The sequence below is a fragment of the Leucoraja erinacea genome, chromosome 12 (genome assembly GCF_028641065.1).
Source record: "Leucoraja erinacea ecotype New England chromosome 12, Leri_hhj_1, whole genome shotgun sequence".
In the NCBI taxonomy this organism is placed as follows: domain Eukaryota; kingdom Metazoa; phylum Chordata; class Chondrichthyes; order Rajiformes; family Rajidae; genus Leucoraja; species Leucoraja erinaceus.
In genome coordinates, this window is record NC_073388.1 from 44286823 (window position 1) to 44311912 (window position 25090).

The 25090-nt window shown below is 45.5% G+C and overlaps 1 protein-coding gene across 3 annotated transcripts in view; it reads left to right on the forward strand.

Annotated features, from left to right (window-relative positions):
* LOC129702297 (E3 ubiquitin-protein ligase RNF128) overlaps window positions 1-25090 on the forward strand; it is a 116336-nt gene that overhangs the window by 53168 nt on the left and 38078 nt on the right. For all 3 annotated transcript variants that reach the window (XM_055644022.1, XM_055644023.1, XM_055644021.1), the window contains exon 2: window positions 21935-22182. In XM_055644022.1, coding sequence (XP_055499997.1) covers window positions 21935-22182 — 248 coding nt within the window. The remainder of the gene's footprint in view (window positions 1-21934; window positions 22183-25090) is intronic.

Genomic DNA, 25090 nt, shown 5'->3' on the forward strand with positions numbered 1-25090 from the left:
GTGTTGTTCCATCTCTTGTTCTTTTGAAGTACTTTAGGTTTGGGTTTGTCATTGTCCTGTGTACAGCAGTATAGTGAAAAGCTTGGTCTTGCATGCTATCCAATCATTCAGGTATTATCATTCAGATAGTACTATACATAAATAGAATCGCATCAAACTCAAGAACAATAGGTGAAGTGAAGGGGAAGATGCAGAGTGCAGAATATAGTTCTCAACATTGTCATGCAACAGTTCCTTTACACCGTGTTGAATGCAGAGCTATAGTCTATGAAGAGCATCCTCACGTACGTGCCCTGTCTGTCCCAAGTGAGTCAGGACAGTGTGAAGAGCATCCAGGGGACCCTACTGAGTTCCTCATATATAATTTTTGTGAATTATGAAATTCACTTATTTTATATATGTATATGTGTATGTATGTATATAGTTATGTGTCCCAGTGACGAGAGATAGGGGTCAGGATTTGATCACGGTTTGGTCACGGGTGCCCCATGGGAGTATTTAAGGGTTAATTGCGCGCGCACAGTGTGGGTGAGTGAGGAGAGTTAGTGTAGAATAAAGAACTAGTATTTTGGACATACTTCGTGTCTGCCTCGTTCTTTAACGGGGAACTCCGCGCCTGCCACATATTTATATATTTTTGTGATTATGCACATACCAATCTAATGGTTGATGTCTCAGCTGCCAAGATTACTATGGAGGAAGGTAGTGATGTGATTGCATTTATTATTCTCAATTGTGTTCATTTCTGCAGTTCAGTGTTGGTTGCACTGAAAAGAGGAAATGTTTGCAAGTCTGGCACCATCTGTGGAAACGGACACCTTTACTGTCAACGACTTTTACTTCTCTCTACAGATGCCTGATTTGAGTATTTTCTGATCTCATCACAAATCCAGCCGTGTTTATCTCTGTGTTTATGTAGCCTCGTCGTTTTTGGACACGTCGGGTGTATCATTGAATTGTGCTTGAAGTTAGCTGTCTAAATATCTGTACACTGGAGCATTGAACACGCGCGCACAGACACACGCGCACAGACACACGCGCGCGCGCAGACACGCGCGCGCGCACACACGCGCGCACCCACGCGCGCGCGCGCGCACGCGCGCACACACACGCACGCACAGACAGACACAGACAGACACAGACAGACAGACACACAGCCACACAGACAGAGAGACGCACACACACACACACACACACACACACACACACACACACACACACACACACACACACACACACACACGGAGACAGACACACACACAGACCACAGACATACACACAGACAGAGAGACAGACAACCCCCCCCCCCCCCCCCGGCAACCACCCGCGAACATGTGGCGACTGCAAAGTCTCCTGCAGTCGCCTGAGTGTGACAGGCCCATAAGGCAGCAACTCTACCGCTGCTCCACTGTGCTACCCTGTTGTGCAATGTCCCAAAGGCTTTGTGGAGCGTGACTTTACAGAAGAGGAAACTAAAACATTTTATTTATTTATTTTTGCGCTCTAGTTTCATGTGCACTGAAGCAAAGCACAATCAAAACATTGAAAAATGGTGTTGGAAATTATCTGCGTACTCATTTCAACTTCTTTCCATTTTCTCCAGACCTGTCAAATGAGTTTTACCCTGTTTTTAAAATAGTTTTTCAGTATCGCTATCATTTGTGAAATAGCAGGGAATCGGTTACTGTATTTCAAAACTCACCACAGCGTGGAAACAGGCCCTTCGGCTCAACGCCCACACCGACCAACATGTCCCATCTACACTAGTCCAACCTGCCTGTGTTTGCTCCATATCTCTCTAACCGTATCCTATTCATGTTTCTTAAACATTGCCATAGTACTTGCTTCAGCTACATCCTCTGGCAGCCCATTCCATACACCCACCACCCTTTGTGTAAAAAAAACCAAAAAAAAAACCATAACTCTGGTTCCTACTAAACCCCCCCCCCCCCCCCCCCACCTTAAATCTATGTCCCCCTGGTTCTTGATGTCATTCTGTAGCTTCCACCAATGTTGGGGGTCTGATTGCTTTCCTTTTAACATGCTCTTTGTAGATCTAAAGAGATGTGTCATTTGCACCATTGTATGGTGCACCAATGGGTCTCTGATTATTTCCGGTGACTCTTATGCTATGAGATGCTGAGAAGCTAAAGGAAATCCTGACATCCAGAATTGGGTTTTTGTGATAGAAATTGTTGTGAAACAGCCACAAATACCTAAGTCGTGTTAGTGCAGGAACTTGGCGGTGGGGAGGGTGGGAGAAAGAAGAGTACAAACTAAACAAAGCATCATCCCGTGGGTGTATGGGGCGTAGAGCAAGGGACTGCGCAAACAACCCTGAGAGACACCAGTGTCGAGGGTCAGGGTGGAGGAAATGTTATAACAAACATAAGATTTTGAGGAAATTATCCTTTGGGATTCGTCCAACCTCGTGTACAACTTCTGACTGAAGATTGACACGCACAAATTATTACGCCATTTGCTATCGCCAATCCCCAAACTCCTCCCCCCATTATCAGCTCTGCTGTGTTTAATTGGCGCCGGTCTTTGGAATTCTCCCAATCCAATCCTCCTTTTGAAGACTCCATTTTAAGAAAACTTACCAAAGGCAGCACAGTGGCGGAGCGGTAGAGTTGCTGCCTTCCAGTGCCAGCGACCTGGTTGCTCCGGTTTCATCCCACACTCCAAAGACGAACAGGTTTGTACGTTAAATGGCTTTGGGAAAAAATGTATATTGCCTCTGCTGGGTAGGGTAGTGCCAGTGTACGAGTGGTCGCTAATTGGCATGGATACATTGGGCCAAAGGGCCTGTATTTGTGCTGTATCTCTAAACTAATGCCTTTCACACCTGTTTCGTGCAGACAAACAAAGCTCTATCTAGATTAAATCTGTCACATTCACTTTGGTCGGATCTGCTTTCATGAGGGTAAACTCTCGGAAAGTGTCCGGCAGGTCGGTATTGAGCCCCAGGACGGTTCTGAAATCATCCAGAATCAACCATCCAGAGTCTTTGCCGACATCTTCAGCCTCTTGCTTCAATAGTCTACTGTCCCCTTTTGCTAGAAAGGAAATCTCCGTTGTCCTAAGAAAAATAATGTGACCTGTCTCAATGACTACCGCCCATGGACCATAATGAAGAGCTTTGAAAGACTGGTGAGGATCCACATCAAAACCCTCTAAACCCTCAAAAACCTGCATACAGGAGAAATACGTCTATGGATGATGCCATCTCTCTTGCACTATGTTAGTCCAATTGGATCACCTTGACAATATCAGCACTTAGGTTGCTATTTATTGATTACAGCTCCATTTTCAACAGCGTAATATTGAATCAGCTTACCTGTAAACCTCTAGACCTTGGCCTTGGAGCCTCCAGCTGAAACTGGCTCCTTAACTTTCTCACCAACATTCACCTCAGTTGTTTAGGGTTGGCCATAACATGTCCTCCACCCTGACACATGGCTAGGACAGTTTTGGAGAGATATGGACCAAGTGTAGGCGGATGGGACTCGTGTAGCTGGGACATGTTGGGCGGTGCGGGCAAGTTGGGCCGAAGGGCCTGTTTCCACACTGTGTCACTCTATGACCCTTAACACTGGTGTTCCGCTGGGTTGTTTGCTCAGTCCCTTGCTCTACGCACGAAGATGTGGCCAAGTGCACCAATTGAATCGTTAACTGCATCAACGGTACCACTATAGTTGGCTGGATTAGCAACAACGTTGAGACAAAGTATAAAAAACAGTATGAGATCCTTGTGTCATGACACTAAGCCAGTCCTTAACATCAGGAAGACAATTAAACAACCAAAGGGTTGATTGTTGCCTAAGGAAACGTGGGAGTGAACACAGCCGTGTTCTTCTCAAAGGATTGGCTTTAGAAATTGGTAAATAGCTTGAGGTTTCTAGGTATTCGTATCATCAGCAACCTAACCTAGTTCCATCACACTAATGCGGTGATCAAGAAAATACATCTGCATATTTACTCTTCTTGGGCATCTGAGAAGATTCGGCATGTCCACGAGGATTCTCTCAAACTTCTATGGATGTGTTATGGAAGGTATTATGCTGGGATGCATCTCGGCCTGTTGTGGCAACTGCTCTGCTCTTGACCGCCTGAACCTGCAGAGAGTGGTGAACACAGCCCAGTCCACCACAGGCGCGGCACTTCCTTCCAACTAGTCCATCTTCACGATGTATTGCATCAGGAAGGCTGGAAATATTATCAAGGATGCCTGTCACCCTGGCTGTTCCCATTTCTCCCGTCTACCTTCTGGGAGAACGTACAAGAGCTTGAAAGTTCCGATATTCAGACTTAAGTACAGTTTCCCCACTGACATCCAATTCGTAAACCAATTATGCCCTAATCCTGGAGGTGATTCCATGCAGTCTTACTCTTATCCCTATCCCTTTGCCATTTACATTTTGATTTATAATCTTGCACCACTCTGCTATTTTACACTCATTGTATTTATTATTACTGTGTGTATACTGGATAACTCTGTGACCTTCATTTGAACAAGGACTTTCATCGCACGCTTGTGCACAGAACAAAAGCTATTCTGAATCAATTTGAAGTTATTAACATCAACCTAAAACTGAGGTCTCTTGTTGCTCTTTTGTACGATTCTACTAGGAAAGGTTGATAATGTTGAGTGGTCTACAACAGTAAATTGAGAAGCAGGAGATGTTTTAACTTTTAGATATACAAGGTGGAAACAGGCCCTTTGGTCCACCAAATCCAACCTCGCCAGCAATTCTCCCCCCCCCCCCCCCCCCCCCCCCCCCCCACCCCATTCCACGACATTCAGTTTGAATAAGGGTCCTGACCTGAATTGTCATCCATCCTTTTCCTCCAGAGATGCGACCTGACTCGCTGAGTTACTCCAGAACTTTGTGTCTATCTTTTTGGTATGAACTAGCATCAGCAGTTCTTTGTTTTTGCAAGAACCAGAGCACATGGGTTTAAGTGCGATGGGGAAAGAGATAGCCTGAGGGGCAACTTTTTCACTGAGGTGGGTGGGTATATGAAACCAGCTGCCAGAGGAGGAAGTTGAGGCAAGTTATAACAGCATGTAGAGGATATATGGACGGGTACATGACCAGAAAAGGTTCAGAGGGATATGTGCCAAAGGTGGGCAGGTGGGACTATCTTAAATGGGGCATCTTGGTCAGAGTAAACGAGTTGGGCTGATGGGTCTGTAGCCATTCTGTATGTTTCTGTGACTAAATATTGATTAAGGGTGTTGATTGCAGCATAGATATTAGCTGGAACATTAAGGCTGCAGATCCTCCCTAAAATTCATGCTAGGGGATCTTTTATATTCAACAGAGAGAGTTTAAGGTCTTGTCCAAACGTTGTGTTGGCTGAAGGAGAGCTGTTGCCTGGGCAACGTTGCTCTTTGCTCAGTGTTGGAGTGACCACCCGTGTGATTGTGTGTTAACAAGAAGCTGGCGAGCTGGCGTGGATTGCGTGTGGATACAGCCTACTCTGGCTGGGTTAGTCTTCCACCTGTCTGCTTCAAAAGGCTGCGTGTCCAAGCCTCACACGAGAGACTTCGGCACAATGCAGGCTTAGTTTAGTTTAGCAATACAGCGTAGAAACAGGCACTTCAGCCCACCGAGTCTGTGCCAGCCAGCGATCACTCGCACACTGATTCTACCCTAGACACAAGGGACAATTGACAGAACCCAATTACCCGACAAACCTGTATGTGTTTGGAGTTTGGGAGGAAACTGGAGCACCTGGAGAAAACCCATGTGGTCACAGGGAGAGCGTACAAACTCCGTACATATGGCACCCATTGTAAGGATCAAACCCAGGTCTCTGGCGCTGTAAGGCAACAACTCTACCGCTGAGCAACTGTGCAGCCCTGCATGTGTTGCTGTGCAGTACTGAGGATGCTGCATTGTTGCAGCTGCCTATCTTTCAAGTGAGATGTTAGACCGCATTTCTGTCTAGCTCCTCCCCCCCGCCCCCAGACAGACAAGATGTCATGAACCAATTTTTGAAGAGCTGAGGCAGCAGCATCAAATGTCACAGCCAACATTTATTCATCTGCTCTATTAAGGATCTTGTATCGCAAGTAACTAGACATTAAAAGTAGACAATTTGTGCTGAAGGAACTCTGTGGAGGACATGGATAGTTGAAGTTTTCGGTCAGTACCCTTCTTTAGACTTTAAAAGTGGAGACATGCCAGGAGACGGCGGATGCTGGAATCTGGAGCAACAAGCACGCTGCTGGAGGTACTGCATGGGTCAAGCAGCAGCTGCTGTGGTGGGAGGGGGCGGTTGTGGGAGAAGGATGTCCTAAAGCAGGGTTTAACCCCAAAATATCCACAAATCCTTCCCTCACCCCCACCCCACAACACAAATGTCCAGCTCCTCCAGCAGATTGTTAATTGCTCGACCTACCTCCCTCACCTCCCTTGTCCAGCTTTCTCCCCTTTACTACAATCTGTCTGCAGAAGCGTCCTGGCCTGAAACGTCGCCTGTACATGTTCCCAACAGATGTCGCCTCACTCATTGTGTTTCATCAGCACTTTGTGCCCTGCTCACTATTTCAACATCTGCTGTTCCTTGTGTTTCAATTAAAAGTACTTTGTTTGCTTGTTAACCATCTATGGATGGGATGTGACTGGCATGATATCAATGCAGGACTTTGCTTATTTGCTTTCTTTTAACCGCACACGGGAGATACTTTGCCTCGGTCATTTCATTCTGGCTGTGTCAGTATTGTGTCCTGTGGTATAGGATTCAATTTCCGTAATAATGCATTGTTTTCTTGTAGCTATTGATTCCCATCTGCAGTTTCAACCATGAAACCAGACAACCGCATTTTATGTTGTTACCTTGTGTAAGGAAGAATGTTAGTGTTGGACGCAATCCTGAGAAGGTCAATGAGACTCGTGCTCAGTCTGAAGAAGGATCTCAACCTCAAGCCTGTATGTGTTTGGAGTGTGGGAGGAAACTGAGACACCTGGAGAAAGCCCATGCGGTCACAGGGAGAACGTACAAACTCTGTACATATGGCACCCGTTGTAAGGATCAAAACCGGGTTGTGGTCGGGATTGTTTACCTGAGTCTATATATCAGTATTTTTCAGTGTATTTCCTCGTGCAGCTTATGACTTCATGCATGGAAATCAGTTTAGACAGGTTTCAAAAGTTGTCAAGGAAACTGTTGCTCCTGAACCTTGAATAAATGTGTTCATTGATGAGGCTCAAATGAATCTTTTACCTGGCGTAACATTTAGTTTGGTTACAATCCAATGTTAAACTTGTAAGTTATTTTGTCAATCTAAAGTCAAGAAAATTTGACTCAAACGCTTGTAGCTGTGGAAATCGATTCTTTATTCAGTACTGAGACAATTCTTTGAACCTTCCGACACAGAGCTAGAAGCTCTGGGGCAGCTCCAAAGTATTTGTGTTTTTGATACAAACTCATTGCTTTATACAGGTATTAGACATTTCAGATACAGAGGGTATGACAACTGGTAACCAATCATCTGAGTCCTTCTGGTGATTTACAACAACAGTCACATGATCTCCCCTTTCCTGGCCTCTTTTTACAATCTTCATTTGCCTGTGGTATAGCTTTGTTTTAGAATTATTTTATTTCAACACAGCAAAACCCCAGTAGGCTCAATTATCAATGACCACTCCTCAAAATATAAGATACATATGTAATACAATGATCATACAAGTCATACACACTTTCTATACCAAGAAGAAATATATTTCTGAAAATCTAAACAGTCTAATATTTACAGTCCTACTTTAGACAATACATTTCATAAATTGTTTCACTATAATTTTACACAGTTTGAAATTCTATTACCTATGTCTTTAAAACATTAATTCTATAAATTTGCTGAATTACAGTTTCTAAGTTCAAAACGCACATCTCCCAACCAAGCAAACATGGGTCGTAAATCTGTCAACTTAGTTAATAAGTGTTTGGTGCCAGGATACAACTTAATTCTAATTTGTAGCCCCTTTCCTGCTATCGGGAAGCAGGATTTCCAATCTCATGTACCAGGCAGAACACAAGGTACAAGGTACAACTCGAACCATTACATCAGAATTACATCTGCTTCTTCGACTTTCTATGAACAACTCCATCAATCTAATTATTTTCCTCTCAAAGCAACTACTCCCCTTCACACGCATCCCATTCCTTATCACAATCTCATTATAATTTAACATAGCCAAGGCTAACTACAGAGTCTATTATCTCTCAACCTGAATTCTGTCTCAAACTCAGCATAACCGGCCATAACTCTTCACCTTTATGTCGCATTCAGAGCTCAAAAATGTGCCATAGAGACAGAGCAGATGACCTCTGGCCTAAGAAGAGCCCGCTATTCAGCTATCCATTCTTCAACACAGTCATATCAAATACAATTTCCACCAGTGCTATAATTGCCTCGCAGCTATAAACTAAGCTATGCAGGTTCAGATTCAGGCCTCCATGCCTTGATTCATCGTTCCACGTGTATGTTTTTCGATGTACTTTATTTTGTTAGGAGATGTACGTTTCTGGAAACTTTAAGCTTTTCTTTTGCAAATTACCTACTAAAAGTCACTATCCGAGCGGTCCTAGTTATATAATATTTCCTCACCAACACCCTGCAGACTTTTAACAATCATTTCTATTTTTGCTGCATTATTTTGTCTTCATTAAATGCTAATAGACTTGGAAAAAACCTTCTGAACGGTCCTTCCATAAGATGGGGTACAGTCCTCATTCTTCAACCCCTCTCACTGAAGGCGCTGGACTTTTTCTCTGGAACAGTTACCCTACAACACTGAGGAACTATTATTCCCTTTGCTCTTATTGTAGTTTATTTGGCAAAACTGCGTAGAAACAGGCCCTTTGGCCAACCTAATTATTTTCAATGTAATCTATAAAGGTTTGAACTTTGCAGGGATAATTTGATCATAGTTTAGAGTGAATGATCGCTGCTTTCACTGGCAACGGTGCAAGTGTTTATCTGCAGGGTAAGTTGACAGTCTGAACACAAAGTTGGTGTTGTTGGTAGTCTACAGTTTCCTCGTATTTCTGGGAGCCCCACCGAGTTTAATTTAGAGATACAGCATGGGAACAGGCCCTTCGGCCCACCGAGTCCATGCCGACCAACAATCTGCCTACATGCTTCTATCCTACGCACTATAGACAGTTTTACAGAAGTTAATTAACTACAAACCTGCACAGTTTGGGGAATGCAGGGGGAAACTGAAGCCCCCGGAGAAAACCCACGTGGTCACAGAGAGAACGTGGAAACTCCATACAGACAGCGCCTGTGGTCAGGATCGAGCCGGGGTCTCTAGCGCTGTGAGGCAACAACTCTAGCACTACATCACCTTGCTTCCCCTCTGGCGATGCTGCCTGACCCGTCTGGTCACTCCAGCACTGTGGCGATAATGAACTGGAGTTCCTGGTTCCTCCATCTTCCTTAAATCTTTTTGATGCTCTTCATCTTCTCCTCTACTTCAGTCTGGCGACAACCTCATCGCAGGCTCCTTATTTTCTCCCTCCACCCCCCCCCGAACATAAGCCACTGTTCGGCAGTGAAGTAGTGATTCAGGCATTTCTTTAGCTGGGTCTCCTGCTGCCTCTCCAGGCTTTCATTCCTTTCACGGGGCTTCATGCACCATTAGAATTTTAATTTTCCAGAGATGTGTGTTTTCCTTGTTCAAGTTGGTCGAGGCTCGTTCCCCTTCAGTGGAGAACAAATGGTTGTGGATTCCCTTCACATTGTTAGTTTTAGTCATTAACACAACATGCATCAGTCAATAACCCAGACCACCACCAGGACATTGGAGCAAGTCCATTGTGGAAGTATTTGCATTGCTTTAATGGGCCTGAGGTATTGGGCATCTCCGAATTGGTGCCCATGAACCACCCGTCATTCCTGGACGTGCCTGGGTCAAGTGTAGAGAGTATATCTTGCTGGTCAACTCCAGACATGGCTGGCTTTTGGGCTGCTCCATGCCAATGCCCTGGCCAGCATTGCCAGCACCAAGGGGTGTAGGTGATGTTAGTTAACGAAACAAAACTGCTGATGCTGGGAGTAGTTTAGTTTAGAGATATAGGATTGAAACGAGTCTACACCAACAGACGATCGATCCACACACTATTTCTATTCTATGCACGAGGGACAATTGATAGAAGCTAATTAACCTGCAAACCTGAAGATAGACACAAAAGTGCTGGAGTATCTCAGCAGGTCAGGCAGCATCCCTGGAGAAAAAGAATGGGTGACATTTTGGGCCGGGACCCTTCTTCGGAACCTGCACGTCTTTGGGATGTGGGAGGAAACCGGAAGACCAAAGCACCCAGAGAAAACCCACGCGGTCACGGGGAGAACGTGCAAACTGCGTACAGACAGCGCTCATGGTCCGGATTGAACCTGGGTCTCTGGCGTGGTGAGGCAGCAACTCTACCGCTGTGTCACTGTGCCGTCCCTGGAGGGATCGGTGCCACCTGTGACATTGGGTGAACATCCACCCCCTCTACTGTTCCTGTGAAGCTGTACCACGGGACCATGCATATCCACCTGAGAAAACAGGCAGCACGTACTGTAAACCCACCTCCGCACCAGCCTCTGATCCGCACAGGAGAGGCAAGTGAGTTTAGTGTGCTCGGGGTCTCTGGAGGAGGGCTTCAACATTAAGGACTTCAAGCTACTACTCATTTGGGGATGAGTGTTATTCTCTTGAAACATCTAGGAATTTGTCTGAATAACCCCTTGCTGATTTTCAGATGAGATATTTAAAGGAGATCCTGTTTTAAGTGTAACGTGGCTCGTTTGTTGTTATTAGTTGCACCTGGGAGTTTTCCAAATTTCTTGACATAAACTGTTCCGTCAGACAATCTCAGTCAACTTGAACCACCTCCTCGTGTCTCCCTGGTGTTTGTCAGTTTACTTTTCTAATCAGCTTCCAAACTTGCCTCCAAAACGAAGCAATTCCCACCCCCCTTCTCTGCCTGTCTGATGTAATACTTTTTAGTTTAGTTCAGAGATACAGCACGGAAACAATCCCTTTGGCCAAGGGGCAGCGACCCAAAGCACTGGTGTGACACAGCAGGTCAGGCAGCATCTATGGAACACAGGGCGGCACAGTGTCACAGCAGTAGAGTTGCTGCCTTATGCCCCTGTCCCACTTGGGAAACATGAACGGAAACCTCTGGAGACTTTCCGCCCCACCTAAGGTTTCTGTGCAGTCCCCGGAGGTTTTTGTCAGTCTCTCTACCTGCTTCCACTACCTGCAACCTCTGGGAACTGTACGGAAACCTTGGGTGGGGCGCAAAGTCTCCTGAGGTTTCCGTTCAGGTTTCCTAAGTGGGACAGGGGCATTACAATGCCAGAGAGCCGGGTTCGATCCTGACTACGGGTGCTGTCTGTATGGAGTTTGTGATCACATGAGTTTTCTCTGGGTGCTCCAGTTTTCTCCCACACTCCAAAGACATACGGGTTTGTAGGTTAATTGGCTTTGGTAAAATTGTAAATTGTCCCTCGTGTGTAGGGTAATGCTAGTGTACGCGGATCGCTGGTCGATGTTGACTTGGTGGACCAAAGGGCCTTTCTCCGCGCTGCATATTTAAACTAAACACGGATAGGTGACATTTTGGTTGAGGACACTACTTTAGACTTTGTCCTTTTATGTGTGAACAAGCATCTGCAATTCCTTGTTTCTACCTTCTGCCCATAAGAGTCTACACTGACCATTGATCACTCGTTCACACCAGTTCTGTGTTACTCCATTTTCTCATCCACTCCTTACGCACTAGGGGTAATTTACAGCAGTCACTTACCGACACTTGGACAGGTACATGGAAAGGAAAGGGGTAGAGGGATATGGGCAGAACACAGGGAAATCGGACTAGCTTAGATGTGGCATCTTGGACGACATGGATGAGTTGGGCCAAAGGTCTGTTTCAGTGTTGTATGACTGACTCTTCCATAAAAGTGTAAATGTTTGTAACAATATGAGCAAAACGTCACTTTGTTGCTTGATATCGGTTAGCTTCAGTTTAGTTTAGAGATACAGCGTGGGAGCAGGCCCTTCGACCCACCAGGTCCGCGCTGACCATTGATCTACTCAGACTGACATTATTCTACACACGCCAGGGACAATTTACAGTTTTACAAAGCTAATTAGCCTCGAAACCGGTGCGTCTCTAGAGTGTGGGAGAAAAAGCTGAGCACCCGGTGAAAACCCACAAGGCCACAGGGATAATGTACAAACTCCGTACAGACAGCATCCGTAGTCAGGATCAAACGCAGTTCCTCTGGTGCTGTAAGTCAGCAACTCTACCACTGTGCCACCCTCTATTTTTTCTATATTGACAAGATGGATGAGAATGTTGGTATGGACTGCTATCGGCAATGTATGGCCTTCCATACGCTTTTGTTGAAATAATCATTCCATCTGGTGACGTATTTCTGCAAGAACTTAAAAATTGCCAGTCACTCTGACAGAGACTAACCCAACAATTGGTTTCAATATGATCACAACAGGTTTCGACTGGGATTTTCCATTGTATCACGTTACATTGAGCAGCCTTCTTTATTAAAAGAAGGAAGTGTGATAATTAAATAATTCTTGCTCCCTGATGAGCTTTTCTTTGGAGCCAGTGTTAAATAACAACCTGGCTTGTTTCTAATCTCCATAATAGTCCTCATTGTTTTGAATCTTTCACCGTCTCTGCTGGGAACAAAGACTAGGAACTCTACAAACGGCCGGTGCTGGTGTTTGTGTTCGTCCGTCCACCAGTCAGTAAAAGGTAGCACTGTCACCTGCACTCCCACCCAATGCAAGGGATAGATTGATAGCTTGGTGCTAACGCCCCTGTCCCACTGTACGAGGTAATTCACGAGTTTTTCCCTGATTCAAACTCGGAAAATGTTCGTAGCGGGTCGGTAGGAGTTTGTGGATGTGTCATAGCGGCTCGTAATGTTAACGGTAGGTTCTCGGGACATCCGGTAAACTCCTATGGACCCGCTACGGACATCCTCCGAGTTCGAATCAGGAAGTTCGGGAGAACTCGTGAATTACCTCGTACAGTGGGACAGGGGCTTAATCCAACTCATCCTGTCCTGAGAGAGTAAGAGTTCGGCAGCTCAACTCTATTGGACTGGGTGTCCATTTCCAGTTATGTGCTTGAGTCAGTTAATGTTGTTCTGACCAAGCTGAGTGCTATGTCTAGGTCAGATATGCTTAGTATTGCTGTATATACTCTACCTCAATCTATAGTAATGTATGCTCGCGTTTCTGCAGCCACCTCCATGGCATGGTCCAGTACTGGAGTAAACACAAGGAGTGCGATGGGGTTTTTCTACCTCTGTAAAAGAAAATTGGCCTGAACATCTGTCACCGGACACTGATCTGGAGCGAGAAAGAATCGGTGTTGGGAGGGATGGCTGGGTACCAGTCAAGTTGCCATAGAAGGGTCTCTAGCCGAAACGTCACCCATTCCTTCTCTCCAGAGATGCTGCCTGTCCCGCTGAGTTACTCCAGCTTTTTGTGTCTATCTTTATCCTGGATGGTGTCAAGCTTCTTGAGAATTGTTGGACTTTCATTCATCTGGAGAAATGGAGAGTATCTATCACAGTCTTGTCTTGTGCCTTATAGATAGTGGGAGTGGTTTGGGGTGAGTCACTCACTACAGGACATACAACCGCCGGTCTGCTCTTGTAGTGGCAATATTTCTATTTGGTCTATTTGAGTTTCTGGGCATCGATGACCCCAATGACTTTGGTGAGCAAGCACCGTGATGAAAAAAGGCCCTTCGGTCCAACTTGCCCATGCAGACCAAGATAGCCCTCCCGCTATCGATAAGGTATAAGACAACGATAGATACTCTCCACTTCTTCCAGCACGGGAACCCTGCATGCCTGCATTTGGCCCATGTCAATCTAAACCTTTCCAAAGCAGATGTATTTTAAATTCTGTTATAGTACCTGCCTCACCTTTCTCCTCTAGCAGTTAGTTCCACATAACCACCACCCTCTGCGTGGAAAAAGTTGCCCCTCGGGTTCCTATTAAATCTTTTCCCTCTTGCCTTAACCTGCCTTTTGGTCCTTGATTCCCTGCTCTGGGTAATAGACTGTGTTCACTCTATCTTTTCCCCTCGTGATCTTATCACCTCTATCAGATCATCCCTCATCCTGTCCAACCAGTCGCTATAGTGCGGGCCCTCAAGTCCTGGCAACATCCTCGTAAATCTTCTCTGCACTCTTTCCAGCTTAACAGCATCCTTGCTATAGCAGGGTGACCAACCTAAACACAGTACACCAACAATGTAATTGCCATGATTATGGTGTGCACCACCCATCTTGAGGTGACATTTCCCTATGGTTTTGCCCTCGGCTCATTTGCAAACTTTTTTTGTATTATTATTATTAGTATAGTTATTAGCAGTATTATTATTAGTAATAGTATTATTAGTATGGCCAAGGGCAAAAGAACATCCATCTGTGCTGATCTGGTGTGTTGGTAACATAGCAACTAATGCTATGTTTACGATACAGCCAGGTCAGGAAGGTATTAATATATTGACGCGAGGAAGGAATGACTTGCTTTCATTGTTGCCCAGATGGCACTTTTTTCTCTGATGGCAAAATTGTTCTTTTCCAAACTGTAATGAGCTGATTAGTGAGTTACTTCACAATCTACCTTTTGACGGAGTAACCCTTTGATTTTTTAACATTAGACCATAACATGAGACACAGGAGCAGAATTATGCATTTTGGCCCATCGAGTCAGCCCCGCCATTCAGTCATGGCTGATCTATCTTTCTCTCCTCCTGCCTTCTCCCCATCACCTTTGACGCCCCTCCTAATCAAGAACCTATCAATCTCCCCTTTAAAAATACCCAATGACTTGGCCTCCACAGCCGTCTTTGGCATTGAATTCCATAGATGCACCACCCTGCCTAAGGAAATTCATCCTCATTGAATTGAACATTGAACTAAACTGTCTTGTGGAGGTGCAAGAACCTGCAGATGCTGGAATCTGGAGCAACAAACAATCTGCTGGAAGAAGTGGAGAGTATCTATCGTTGTCTTATACCTTATCGATAGCGGGAGGGCTATTGGTAGATGGAAGGTTACATTAGGGCATGCAATATCTGCAACCATGAGAAGATTAAATTGGGTTGATGCACATCATCTTTTGCCCAGAGTTGGGGAATCGAGGACCAGAGGACATAGATTCAAGGTGAAAGGGAAAAGATTTAATAGGAATCTGAGGGGTAACATTTTCACACAAAAGGTGGTGGGTGTATGGAACAAGCTGCCTGAGGAGGTAGGTTACACAAAAAAGCTGGAGAAACTCAGCGGGTGCAGCAGCATCTATGGAGCGAAGGAAATAGGCAACGTTTCGGGCCGAAACCCTTCTTCAGACTGAGGAGGTAGATGAGGCTGGGACTATCCCAACTGTAAGAAACAGTTAGACGGGTACATGGATAGGACATTTTTGGAGGGATTTGGACCAAACGCAGGCAGGTGGGACTAGTGTAGCTGGGACATGTTGGTCGGTATTGGGCAAGTTGGGCTGAAGGGCCTGTTTCCACCCTGCATCACTCTATGATTCTATGACTCTACTCTGATCTTGGGCCGGCCAACTCCCTGCTCTTGGGGCAGGAAGTCGACTGTAGTAGAACCTGTGACCATCGATGCCCGCCGTGGGAAGAGATGCCGTTTATTGTGGGTTTGTTGGCCTGGTCGCAAGAAATAGCTTTTTTTTTTTTTGCCCCGCCAAAAGGTGAAAGTCTAATTGGAACACAGGATCTTTGATCCGCCATGTTGATTCAGCAGGTACAGGTGGAACACAATGCTGAGCACATTCCAGGAAATTTGAGCGGCCTACACACTGACAAAGATGCTGGCTCTGTACCGAAACCTGCTTTTGTCTCTCTGAGTATAAAGGGTATCTCTGACACCTGGGCTCCCTGCCAGTGCACTGCCATTGTTTGCACTGAAGCAAACCTGCTTGGCCGATGGCCGTCCTTGGAGCTAAGAACTGTAGATGCAATACCACTTCACTTTTCCATGGTCCGCTTCTCGTGCCAACAGATTAACGTCTTCATTTTGTACTTGGCGTCTCTGGTTACACTTTGTAACTTTTATAAGCTTGGTCAGATGATATCCCGCGTGGAAAAAGTGAGACTTGAGACCGCAGTTGGGGATAAAGGCATTCCATTAAGGTGACTGCCATACCTGTGAACGGCAAAGTTGAGCACAAAAAGCTGGAGTAACTCAGCGGGACAGGCCGCATCTCTGGAGAGAAGGAATGGGTGATGTTTCTTCAGACTCGACCCGAAACGTCACCCATTCCTTCTCTCCAGGTATGTTGCCTATCCCGCTGAGTTACTCCAGCTTTTTGCGTCTATCTTCAGTTTAAACCAGCATTTTCAGTTCCTTCCTACACAACACCAAAGTTAAGAGCGGCACTCATTCTATTAACTTGTACCTATTAATTCCATGAATAGGCTGGAAGGTTAAATGTTTCTTTCACTCCAGCTGCTGCCTGACCTGCTGAGTGTTTCCAGCATATTTTGTTTTGTATTTCTTTACTCTTTTGAGTTCAGAGATACAGCATGAAAACAGGCCCTTCGGCCCATCAAGTCCACACCAACCAGCGATCACCCCCATACACTAGCACTATCCTGAACCCTAGGGGCAATTCACAATTTTATCAAAGCCAATTGACCTACAAACATGTACGTCTTTGGAATGTGGAGGAACTCGGCTGATCAGGCACCAATTGGGGGGGTGGGGGGGAGGGTAGGGTATCAAGAAATAGAGGGCATAGGTTTAAGGTGAAAGGGGGAGGAATTAATGAAAATCTGAGGGACAACTTTTTGCAAATGTTCTGTATCTATCTAGTATTAAGGGATTTGGAGTTAGTGCAGAGAAGTGGTACCAAAGTAAAAAATGAGTCATGATCATATTGAATGGTGAAACAGGGACAATGGGCCGAATGGCCTGCCCCAATTTCTAACATTAGCTTTCTGGTCAGACTCTGGACATTTTCAGAGTTATGCTTTAAACTTTCTGTTGTTAATCTGAATCTTGAATGCAGGAAATGCACAGATAGCTGCAGGAACAGCAGATCAAGCAGTATCGGTGGAGAGAATGGACAGGCGACGTTTTGGGTTGGGACCCTTCTTCAGTCAGACACAAACACAAATGCTGGAGTAATTCAGACACAGGCAGCATCTCTGGATAACATGGATTGGTGACATTAAGGTTCGGAATCCTTCTTAAGGTATGAAGAAGCATCTCGACCCGAAAGGTTACCTATTCCTTTTCTCCTGAGATGCTGCCTGACCTGCTGAGTTACTCCAGCTTTTCTGATCCTTCTGAACCTTTTTGTGTCTGCCTTCTGTCTGAACAAGGGTCACAGCCCTAAAGGTCTCCCATCCGTGTTCTCCAGAGATTCTGCCTGACCGCTGAGTTACAGCAAGTGACAACAGGTAGAGGTGAAAGGATGACAAAAAAAGTGTCTGATAAAGAGAGGAGTGTTGAGACTGTTTGAGTTTTGTGACATACAGTGACGATATTCGCAAAGAATTTGAAAGAACATTTGCTCATATTTTGCAAGGTCGACACCAAATGAAAAGGCACAATGGTGTGAATATTTAACTCGGGACTTGTTAAATTCTCAAGTAAGCAAACCAGTCCCAATGCCCTAGAGCGGAGGAGTTCTATGTCGAAACTGGACATTACAAACTAGTTTTGCTAGTTTTGCTTGTTTGGCAACATTTTACCATTGTCTTGCGAAATAGGTTAAAAATAACCAATGAAAAACAATGAAGCAAATTGTTTAAGAAGGAACTGCAGAAGCTGGAAAATCGAAGGTAGACAAAAATGCTGCAGAAACTCAGCGGGTGATGCAGCATCCATATTCGCTCCATAGATACTGCCTCACCCGCTGAGTTTCTCCAGCATTTTTGTCTACCAATGGAAGGCATATCTTGTGTTTGTTTTCTCTCTTGGTGGTTAAGGTGCTGCGGAACCAGGCATCAGCAACCACTTAAGGGCTTGTACCTGTGAATGTCTATATCAAACAGCTTGGAAACAGGCCCTTCGACCCAACACGTCCATGCTACCCATCTAAAATATCATTAGACCCATATTCCCCATGTTTTGTGTCCGGACGCTTCTTCAGCCAATAAATGATATTGATATCTCAATGATGTTATTGTGTCTGAAGAAGGGTGCCGACCTGAAACATCACCCATCCTTTTTCTCCAGAGATACTGCCTGACCCGCTCAGTTACTCCAGCACTTTGCCTATCCTTTGTATAAACCAGCATCTGCAGTTATTTATTTTCACATTTCCTCTGTACCTTTCATGTCCATGTACCTGCCCAAATGGTTTTAAATGAAGGAACAATGAATTGCTGATGCTGGTTTACCAAAGATAGACAAAAAGTGGGAGTAACTCAGTGGGTCAGGCGGCATCTCTGGAGAAAAAAAGATGGGCAACGTTTCGGGTCGGGACTTCAGACAACAAATAATGTTATTGACATTTTTTGTGGGTGCCATTTGGGCGTGAATGTAACTTTGGAAGAGGGGAAGGCAGTGAGAATGGATACTCTGTCTTGCTGTGAATGGCTGCCTTGACCATTACTAGGGATAAACTGATGTTGGGTGTGTGGTGGGTCCCCAGATTGATCTCCCCCCCCCCCCCTCCTCTGCACTGGATGCTCAAAGGCAGGACTGGACTTCACATAGAAATTGAGGAGGAGCTTGGTCTAATATTGAAAGAGGGATTACAGCTTTGCGCCTTTAATGTACAGACTTTGCTGCAGTAGCCCATCACACAGACCTGACGACCCACCATCGACTCCATCTACACTTCACTCTGACTTGGGAAAGCAGCCGAAATAACCAAGGATACTACACACAAAATGCTGGAGTAACTCGGCGGGACAGGCTGAGTTACTTCAGCATTTTGTGTCCATCTTTGGTTGAAACCGGCATCTGCAGTTCCTTCATAAACATAATCAAGGATCTGTTTATACCCGAATCATTCCTCCTCCTTCCCTTTACCATAGGGCAGAAGGTACAAAAGCTTGAAAGCAAGTATCACCAGCCTTAGAAACAACGTTTTCCTCTCTGCTTTCATATGGTTTATACTCTCTAGAATTTAGAAGATTGAGAGGGGATCTTATAGAAACTTACAAAATTCTTAAGGGGTTGGACAGGCTAGATGCAGGAAGATTGTTCCTGATGTTAGGGAAGTCCAGGACAAGGGGTCACAGCTTAAGGATAAGGGGGAAATCCTTTAAAACCGAGATGAGAAGAACTTTTTTCACACAGAGAGTGGTGAATCTCTGGAACTCTCTGCCACAGAGGGTAGCTGAGGCCAGTTCATTGGCTATATTTAAGAGGGAGTTAGATGTGGCCCTTGTGGCTAAGGGGATCAGGGGGTATGGAGAGAAGGCAGGTACGGGATACTGAGTTGGATGATCAGCCATGATCATATTGAATGGCGGTGCAGGCTCGAAGGGCCGAATGGCCTACTCCTGCACCTAATTTCTATGTTTCTATGTTTCTATATGACTGAATGGTCCTCCCATGTTAGGAGTAGTCTCGATCTTTCAACCTAACTTCATTGGAGGCATTGGACTTTTTCTCCACGGGTCCGCCTTCAATTTTCCGGCATCTTCTTTAATCTGGACAAAATCACCAGAGTGCACTTGAAACCTCCCCCTGGTAGTCCCCCCCGAAATGTGGTGTCTTGGCTGAGCGAGGCGGCCGACCTCAATCTCATCGGGACTTCCACGCCGATCGGCGGGTTGAATTTACACCTTGAGGCTGGGGCTGGAACTCTGGCCCGGCCAGAGCCGGCAGAACCGTTCCCATAGCCGACTCCCGAGGCCGACTTTGCCGGCCGTTATCTCGGCTCCCCAGCTGCCTCTGCCTCAGTACCGTTGGACTCCTCTCGTATCTGCAGTTCCTTCCTATCCATTCACTCATTCATGGACTTCCATGCTCAGTGTCGTTAAGAAAGCCTAGCCAAACGATACAGAGCAGGACGGCTGCACGTAAATGTAACAGGAACCAAGGTGCATCTGACCTTCTGTGGAATTTAGATCAAGATGAAGCAAGATACCATACCATGAAACCTGGTACGGAAACCCCATCCCTACCAAGCAAAGCTGATAACCCGTGTATTCAAATATTTGGTTTCATTCAGCTGCTCTCGTTGAAGAACGTGAAAAATACAAGCTGGAAGGTTGTCCTTTACATCTGCTTTGCCACTTTCTCTGCAACCTTTCCAACTTAACAACAGCCTTCTTCGGTTCTCGTCGGTTTAAACCAGCGTGTGTAGTTCCTTCTTACTCTTTACAGCAACCTTCCTTTAACATGGTGACCGATGCTGAACACAGTGTTGTTCGGAGTTAGCACTTTATTAGCTGTGTGAGGCTTTGACAGCTGCTCCGATTTCATGTCACATCTCAGGGACATGGGCAGATTATGTGACTGGTGTAAATTTCCCCTATTATAGGCACGTAGCAAAAGAGAATTGTTGACATCTGGATCATTCTGCAAGAAGAGGTGGTGGAATCACTTACAATCACTGCATCTCAGAGGCATTAAAACATGCAAAGTAGTGCAGTTTATGTAAAAGGACACAATGTTCTGGAGTCACTCAGTGGGTCAGGCTGCATCTCTGGAGAACATGGATAGGTGACGTTTTGGGTCTGGACCTTTCTTTAGATTGATTGTAGAGGGGTCGGGATGGTGGGGGGGGATGGGGGTGTGGGGAAGAAGAAAACTGGGAGCAAGGGGAGGCAGGATAAAGCTTGGCGGGTAATATGCGAACATAGGTCAGTGGGGGGAGGGTTGATAGTTGGAACAGAAGCAAGAAATTAAATCAAGATGGTGTGCAACAGAAGGATTGAAGAGTTGCAGATTGTGGAGGCAGTGGGAGGAAGGGGGAGGGAAAACATGGGTGTGAGTCGTGAGAGTGCACAGGGGATTGGGGGGCTCGGGAAATAATTGAGGGTTGTGGAGGAGGAGGGGAGATTGTTAGAGGTTACCCAGGGCCGGATTTAGATGAAGAGAGGCCCTAAGCTGTTCCACTTGTGAGGCCCCTCCCAATCCCCCACCCGCACGACTAGAGGAAGATGGTCCACCAGATTGAGATGGAGGTGGAGATGGATATTGACAGACGGAGAGTGAGAGGGGGTCCCACCCAGAGTTGAACGGCAGGTGTCCCTGCCTTGGCCGGAGGCCGCCTAGATTTCGAGGCCCTGGGCTTCAGCCTATGAAGCCTAGTGGTAAATCCAGCTCTGCGAGGCCCCCCCTAGATCTCGAGGCCCTAAGCTTTAGCTTGTCGAGCTTATACGTAAATCCGGCCCTGAGGTTACCTAAAATTGGAGAATTCAATGTTTGTGGGAAATCGGAGCGCTTGGTGAAAACCCACATGGAGAATGTACAAATTCCACACTGACAGCACCTGTTGAACCGATTGAACCCAGGCCACTGCTGCCATGACGCAGCAACTCCGCTTTCCGCCACTCTCCCAAAAATCTCTCGTTCATTTGGGCAATTAATTTAGTTTAGTGTCATGTGTCCCGAGGCACAGTGACATTTTCTTGTTGTGTGCTAACCAGCATTTGTATGTCGGGGTGTATCCATGAATCCAGGGCTTGCTCTTATGTAGGGGGTGTCGATAAGTGGGGGGGTGGGGTGTAAGACTGTCCATGTCAATTGATCGTGACCCTGGGCTACCTGCATGTCGATAACGATGTGATTAGACCCACTTGAGGCCTTTGTGCTCTTTGTCAGTGTTATCCATCAACATGAAATCTTAAATGATGTCACGATAACATGAGAATTTGCTGCTGCCTCTATTGATCCTTTCACATTGAAAGGTGTGCAATGCTTACTCTACCTCCTCTTTCGCAGGGACTGGTAAAACGGTGGCTGTAATGATTGGCAACATTAAAGGGCGTGAGATTCTGGCGCTGGTGAAGAACGGGATCCAGGTTTACATGGTGATCGAGGTTGGGCGGCAGCACGGACCGTGGATGAACCAGTACTCCATCTTCTTTGTCTCCATTTCCTTCTTCGTGGTGACTGCCGCCACGGTCGGCTATTTCATCTTCTACACGGCCAGGAGACTACAGATCGCAAGGGCTCAGTTAAGGAAGCAGGTCTGTTTCCCGTGATATGAACATTAATGTCTCCAACTTCAAGTAACCCCTGCATTCCCTCTCCCTCTATTCTTCCCCCACCCAAGTCGTATCGGCTTCAAAGTCGTCTTGTTGAGTCTCATGTTTAAGAAAGAACTGCAGATGCTGGAAAAATCGAAGCTAGACAAAATATGCTGGAGAAACTCAGCGGGTGGGGCAGCATCTATGGAGAGAAAGAATAGGCGACGTTTCGGGTTGAGACCCTTCTTCAGACTGATGTCGGGTGGGGGGGGTGAAAGAAAGGAAGAGGCGGAGACAGTAGGCTTAATCGGAGAGCTGGGACGGGAAGGAGGGAGTCTCAGTCTATACTCGTTCTCACTTAACAAACAGCTAACAATGACCTGTTTCATTTATTTGTTCTATACCCCTCTACATCACCGTCTATATCTCTTGTTTCCTATCCACCCGATTCTCAGCCTGAAGAAGGTTCTCGACCCGAAACGTCACCTATTCCTTTTCTCCAGAGATGCTGTCTGATCCGCTGAGTTACTCCAGCTTTTTGTATCTATCTTTGGTTTAAACCAGCATCTGTAGTTCCTTCTTACACGGTTCCATGCTTGTTGGTATCTGGATGTATTGATGGGCAAATGTTCCTTTGCCGTCAAATGGACGAGAGGATTTAAAATGTGGAGAAAATACACTGATCTGCCCAGATGCAAACTAAATGTTATTGCAATTTCCAGACTACAATTCTGGTGGGATCAGAGAACAATGAATGTTATAATCTAATCTAAGGGCAGTAATTGAGTTTAGTTTAGGCAGGAATTGAGTTTAGTTTGGAGAGGCAGTGCGCATACACTTTCTTCAGCACATCATTCCATTCTGACCACCGATCACCCATTCACTCTAGTTCAATTTCCGATTTCTCATCCAGGTTTGGAGAGGTATAGGCCAAATGCAGACAGATGAGACATCTTGGTCAACAGGGACGAGTTGGGCCAAAGGGCCTGTTCCGTGCTGTATGACACAATGACACCTCCTAGACGATAGGTGTGATTTTACATAGGCCAATTAACCTCCAAAGGCTGAACGATCTTGATCAGTTACATGTTTAATTTAAGCTTTAACTTTAACATAATTTTGAATAGTTAAACATGTGACTTGATATGGGAATTGTAACTCTTTGCTTTATGATTTTTGTGTTAATTTGCCGAGCCGTAATAATGACTTTGTTTAGTGACCAGTTGGCACCTTCAGCTTCTGGCATATTAAGGTATTTGATAGGGCTTTGTATCCACATGTCAATGCAATACTAAATAGATAAGTATAGGAAGGAACTGCAGATACTGGTTTAAACCGAAGTTAGACACAAAATGCTGGAGTAACTCAGTGGGACGAGCGGTGTCTATGTAGGGAAGGAATGGGTGATGATTCGGGTCAAGACCCTTCTTCAGACTGATGTCGGGGGAGAGGGAGATACATAGATAAGGAAGTTTAAGGTGTTAAAATAGGTCAAAGGGGGTGAAGATCAAGGAACCCAGCGAACAATGATCTATTCTGCATTTTGCTTCATCTCCATTCTCTGAGTTTGGTTTAGTTTAACTTTGGAGATACAGAGTGGAAACGGGCCATTCGGCCCATCAATTCGCGGCCACTAGCTTGTTTCCCCCATACACTAGTTCTATTCTACACACTCAGGACAATTTATAGAAGGCAATTAATCTGCAAACCTGCACTTCTTTGGCATGTGGAAGGAAACCGGAGCACCCGGAGAAAATCCATGCGGGTCCAGGGAGCACGTACAGCCAGCATCCAACATACCCAGGTCTCTGGCGCTGTGAGGCAGCAACTCTACTGCTACGCCACTGTGCCGCCTCTACAATTTTGAGATTATTAAAAGCTATGAAAGTTGCTACAGATATTTAATAAAATGTTACTGAAAACCCTTATCACTAAGAAACAATTTACAGCATGAAACTAACATGTGCATATATATCTGTATGTATGTATATATGTATGTGTGTGTGTGTTTGTATATATGTGTATATTTATATATATATATATGTGTGTGTGTGTCCAAGCTAAGGATCACTCATCATACAATGATGGGTGTGGAATTTACATCAGACATGCTGCACACTTGCAGTGCTCTGTGTAAATATGGAGTGAGCTACATGGGAATAGATTTTGGCACTGAGGTTCTGCTCGCTGCTGGCGCAGTTTAGTTTGCTCACACTGGATGTAGAAATGATTATGATATTCAAGGTGTTTTCTGTCTGGTGCCAAAATAGGCACCTTTTACTCTGATCAGAAGTCTTTGTTGATTTTTTTTTTTTTTTGGCATTTTTGGGAGCTTGATGTTTCACAGCCATAGGCTGAGGATTTCCTCGATGCTTGGGTATGGTGGGCATTAAGGCCACCAGGGTCATCCCAGAGTAGTGTGGGCAGTGGGGTAAGTTCATAAGTCATAGGAAAAGAATTAGGCCATTCAGGCCATCGAGTCCCCATAACCCTTGACACCCTTACCAATCAAGAACCTGTCAAATTCCACTTTAAAAAATACTAGTCAAGTCAAGTTTATTTGTCACATACACATACGAGATGTGCAGTGAAATGAAAGTGGCAATGCTCGCGGACCTTTGTGCAAAAGACAAACAACCAAACAAACTATAAACACAATCATAACACACATATTCTTTTACATAATAAATAATGGAAGGAAAAACGTTCAGTAGAGTTAGTCCCTGGTGAGATAGGCGTTTACGGTCCGAATGGACTCTGGGAAGAAACTCCTTCTCAACCTCTCCGTTCTCACCGTATTGCAACGGAGGCGTTTGCCTGACCGTAGCAGCTGGAACAGTCCGTTGCAGGGGTGGAAGGGGTCTCTCATGATATGGTGCCAAGGGTGGTAGTAGAAGCAGATATAACA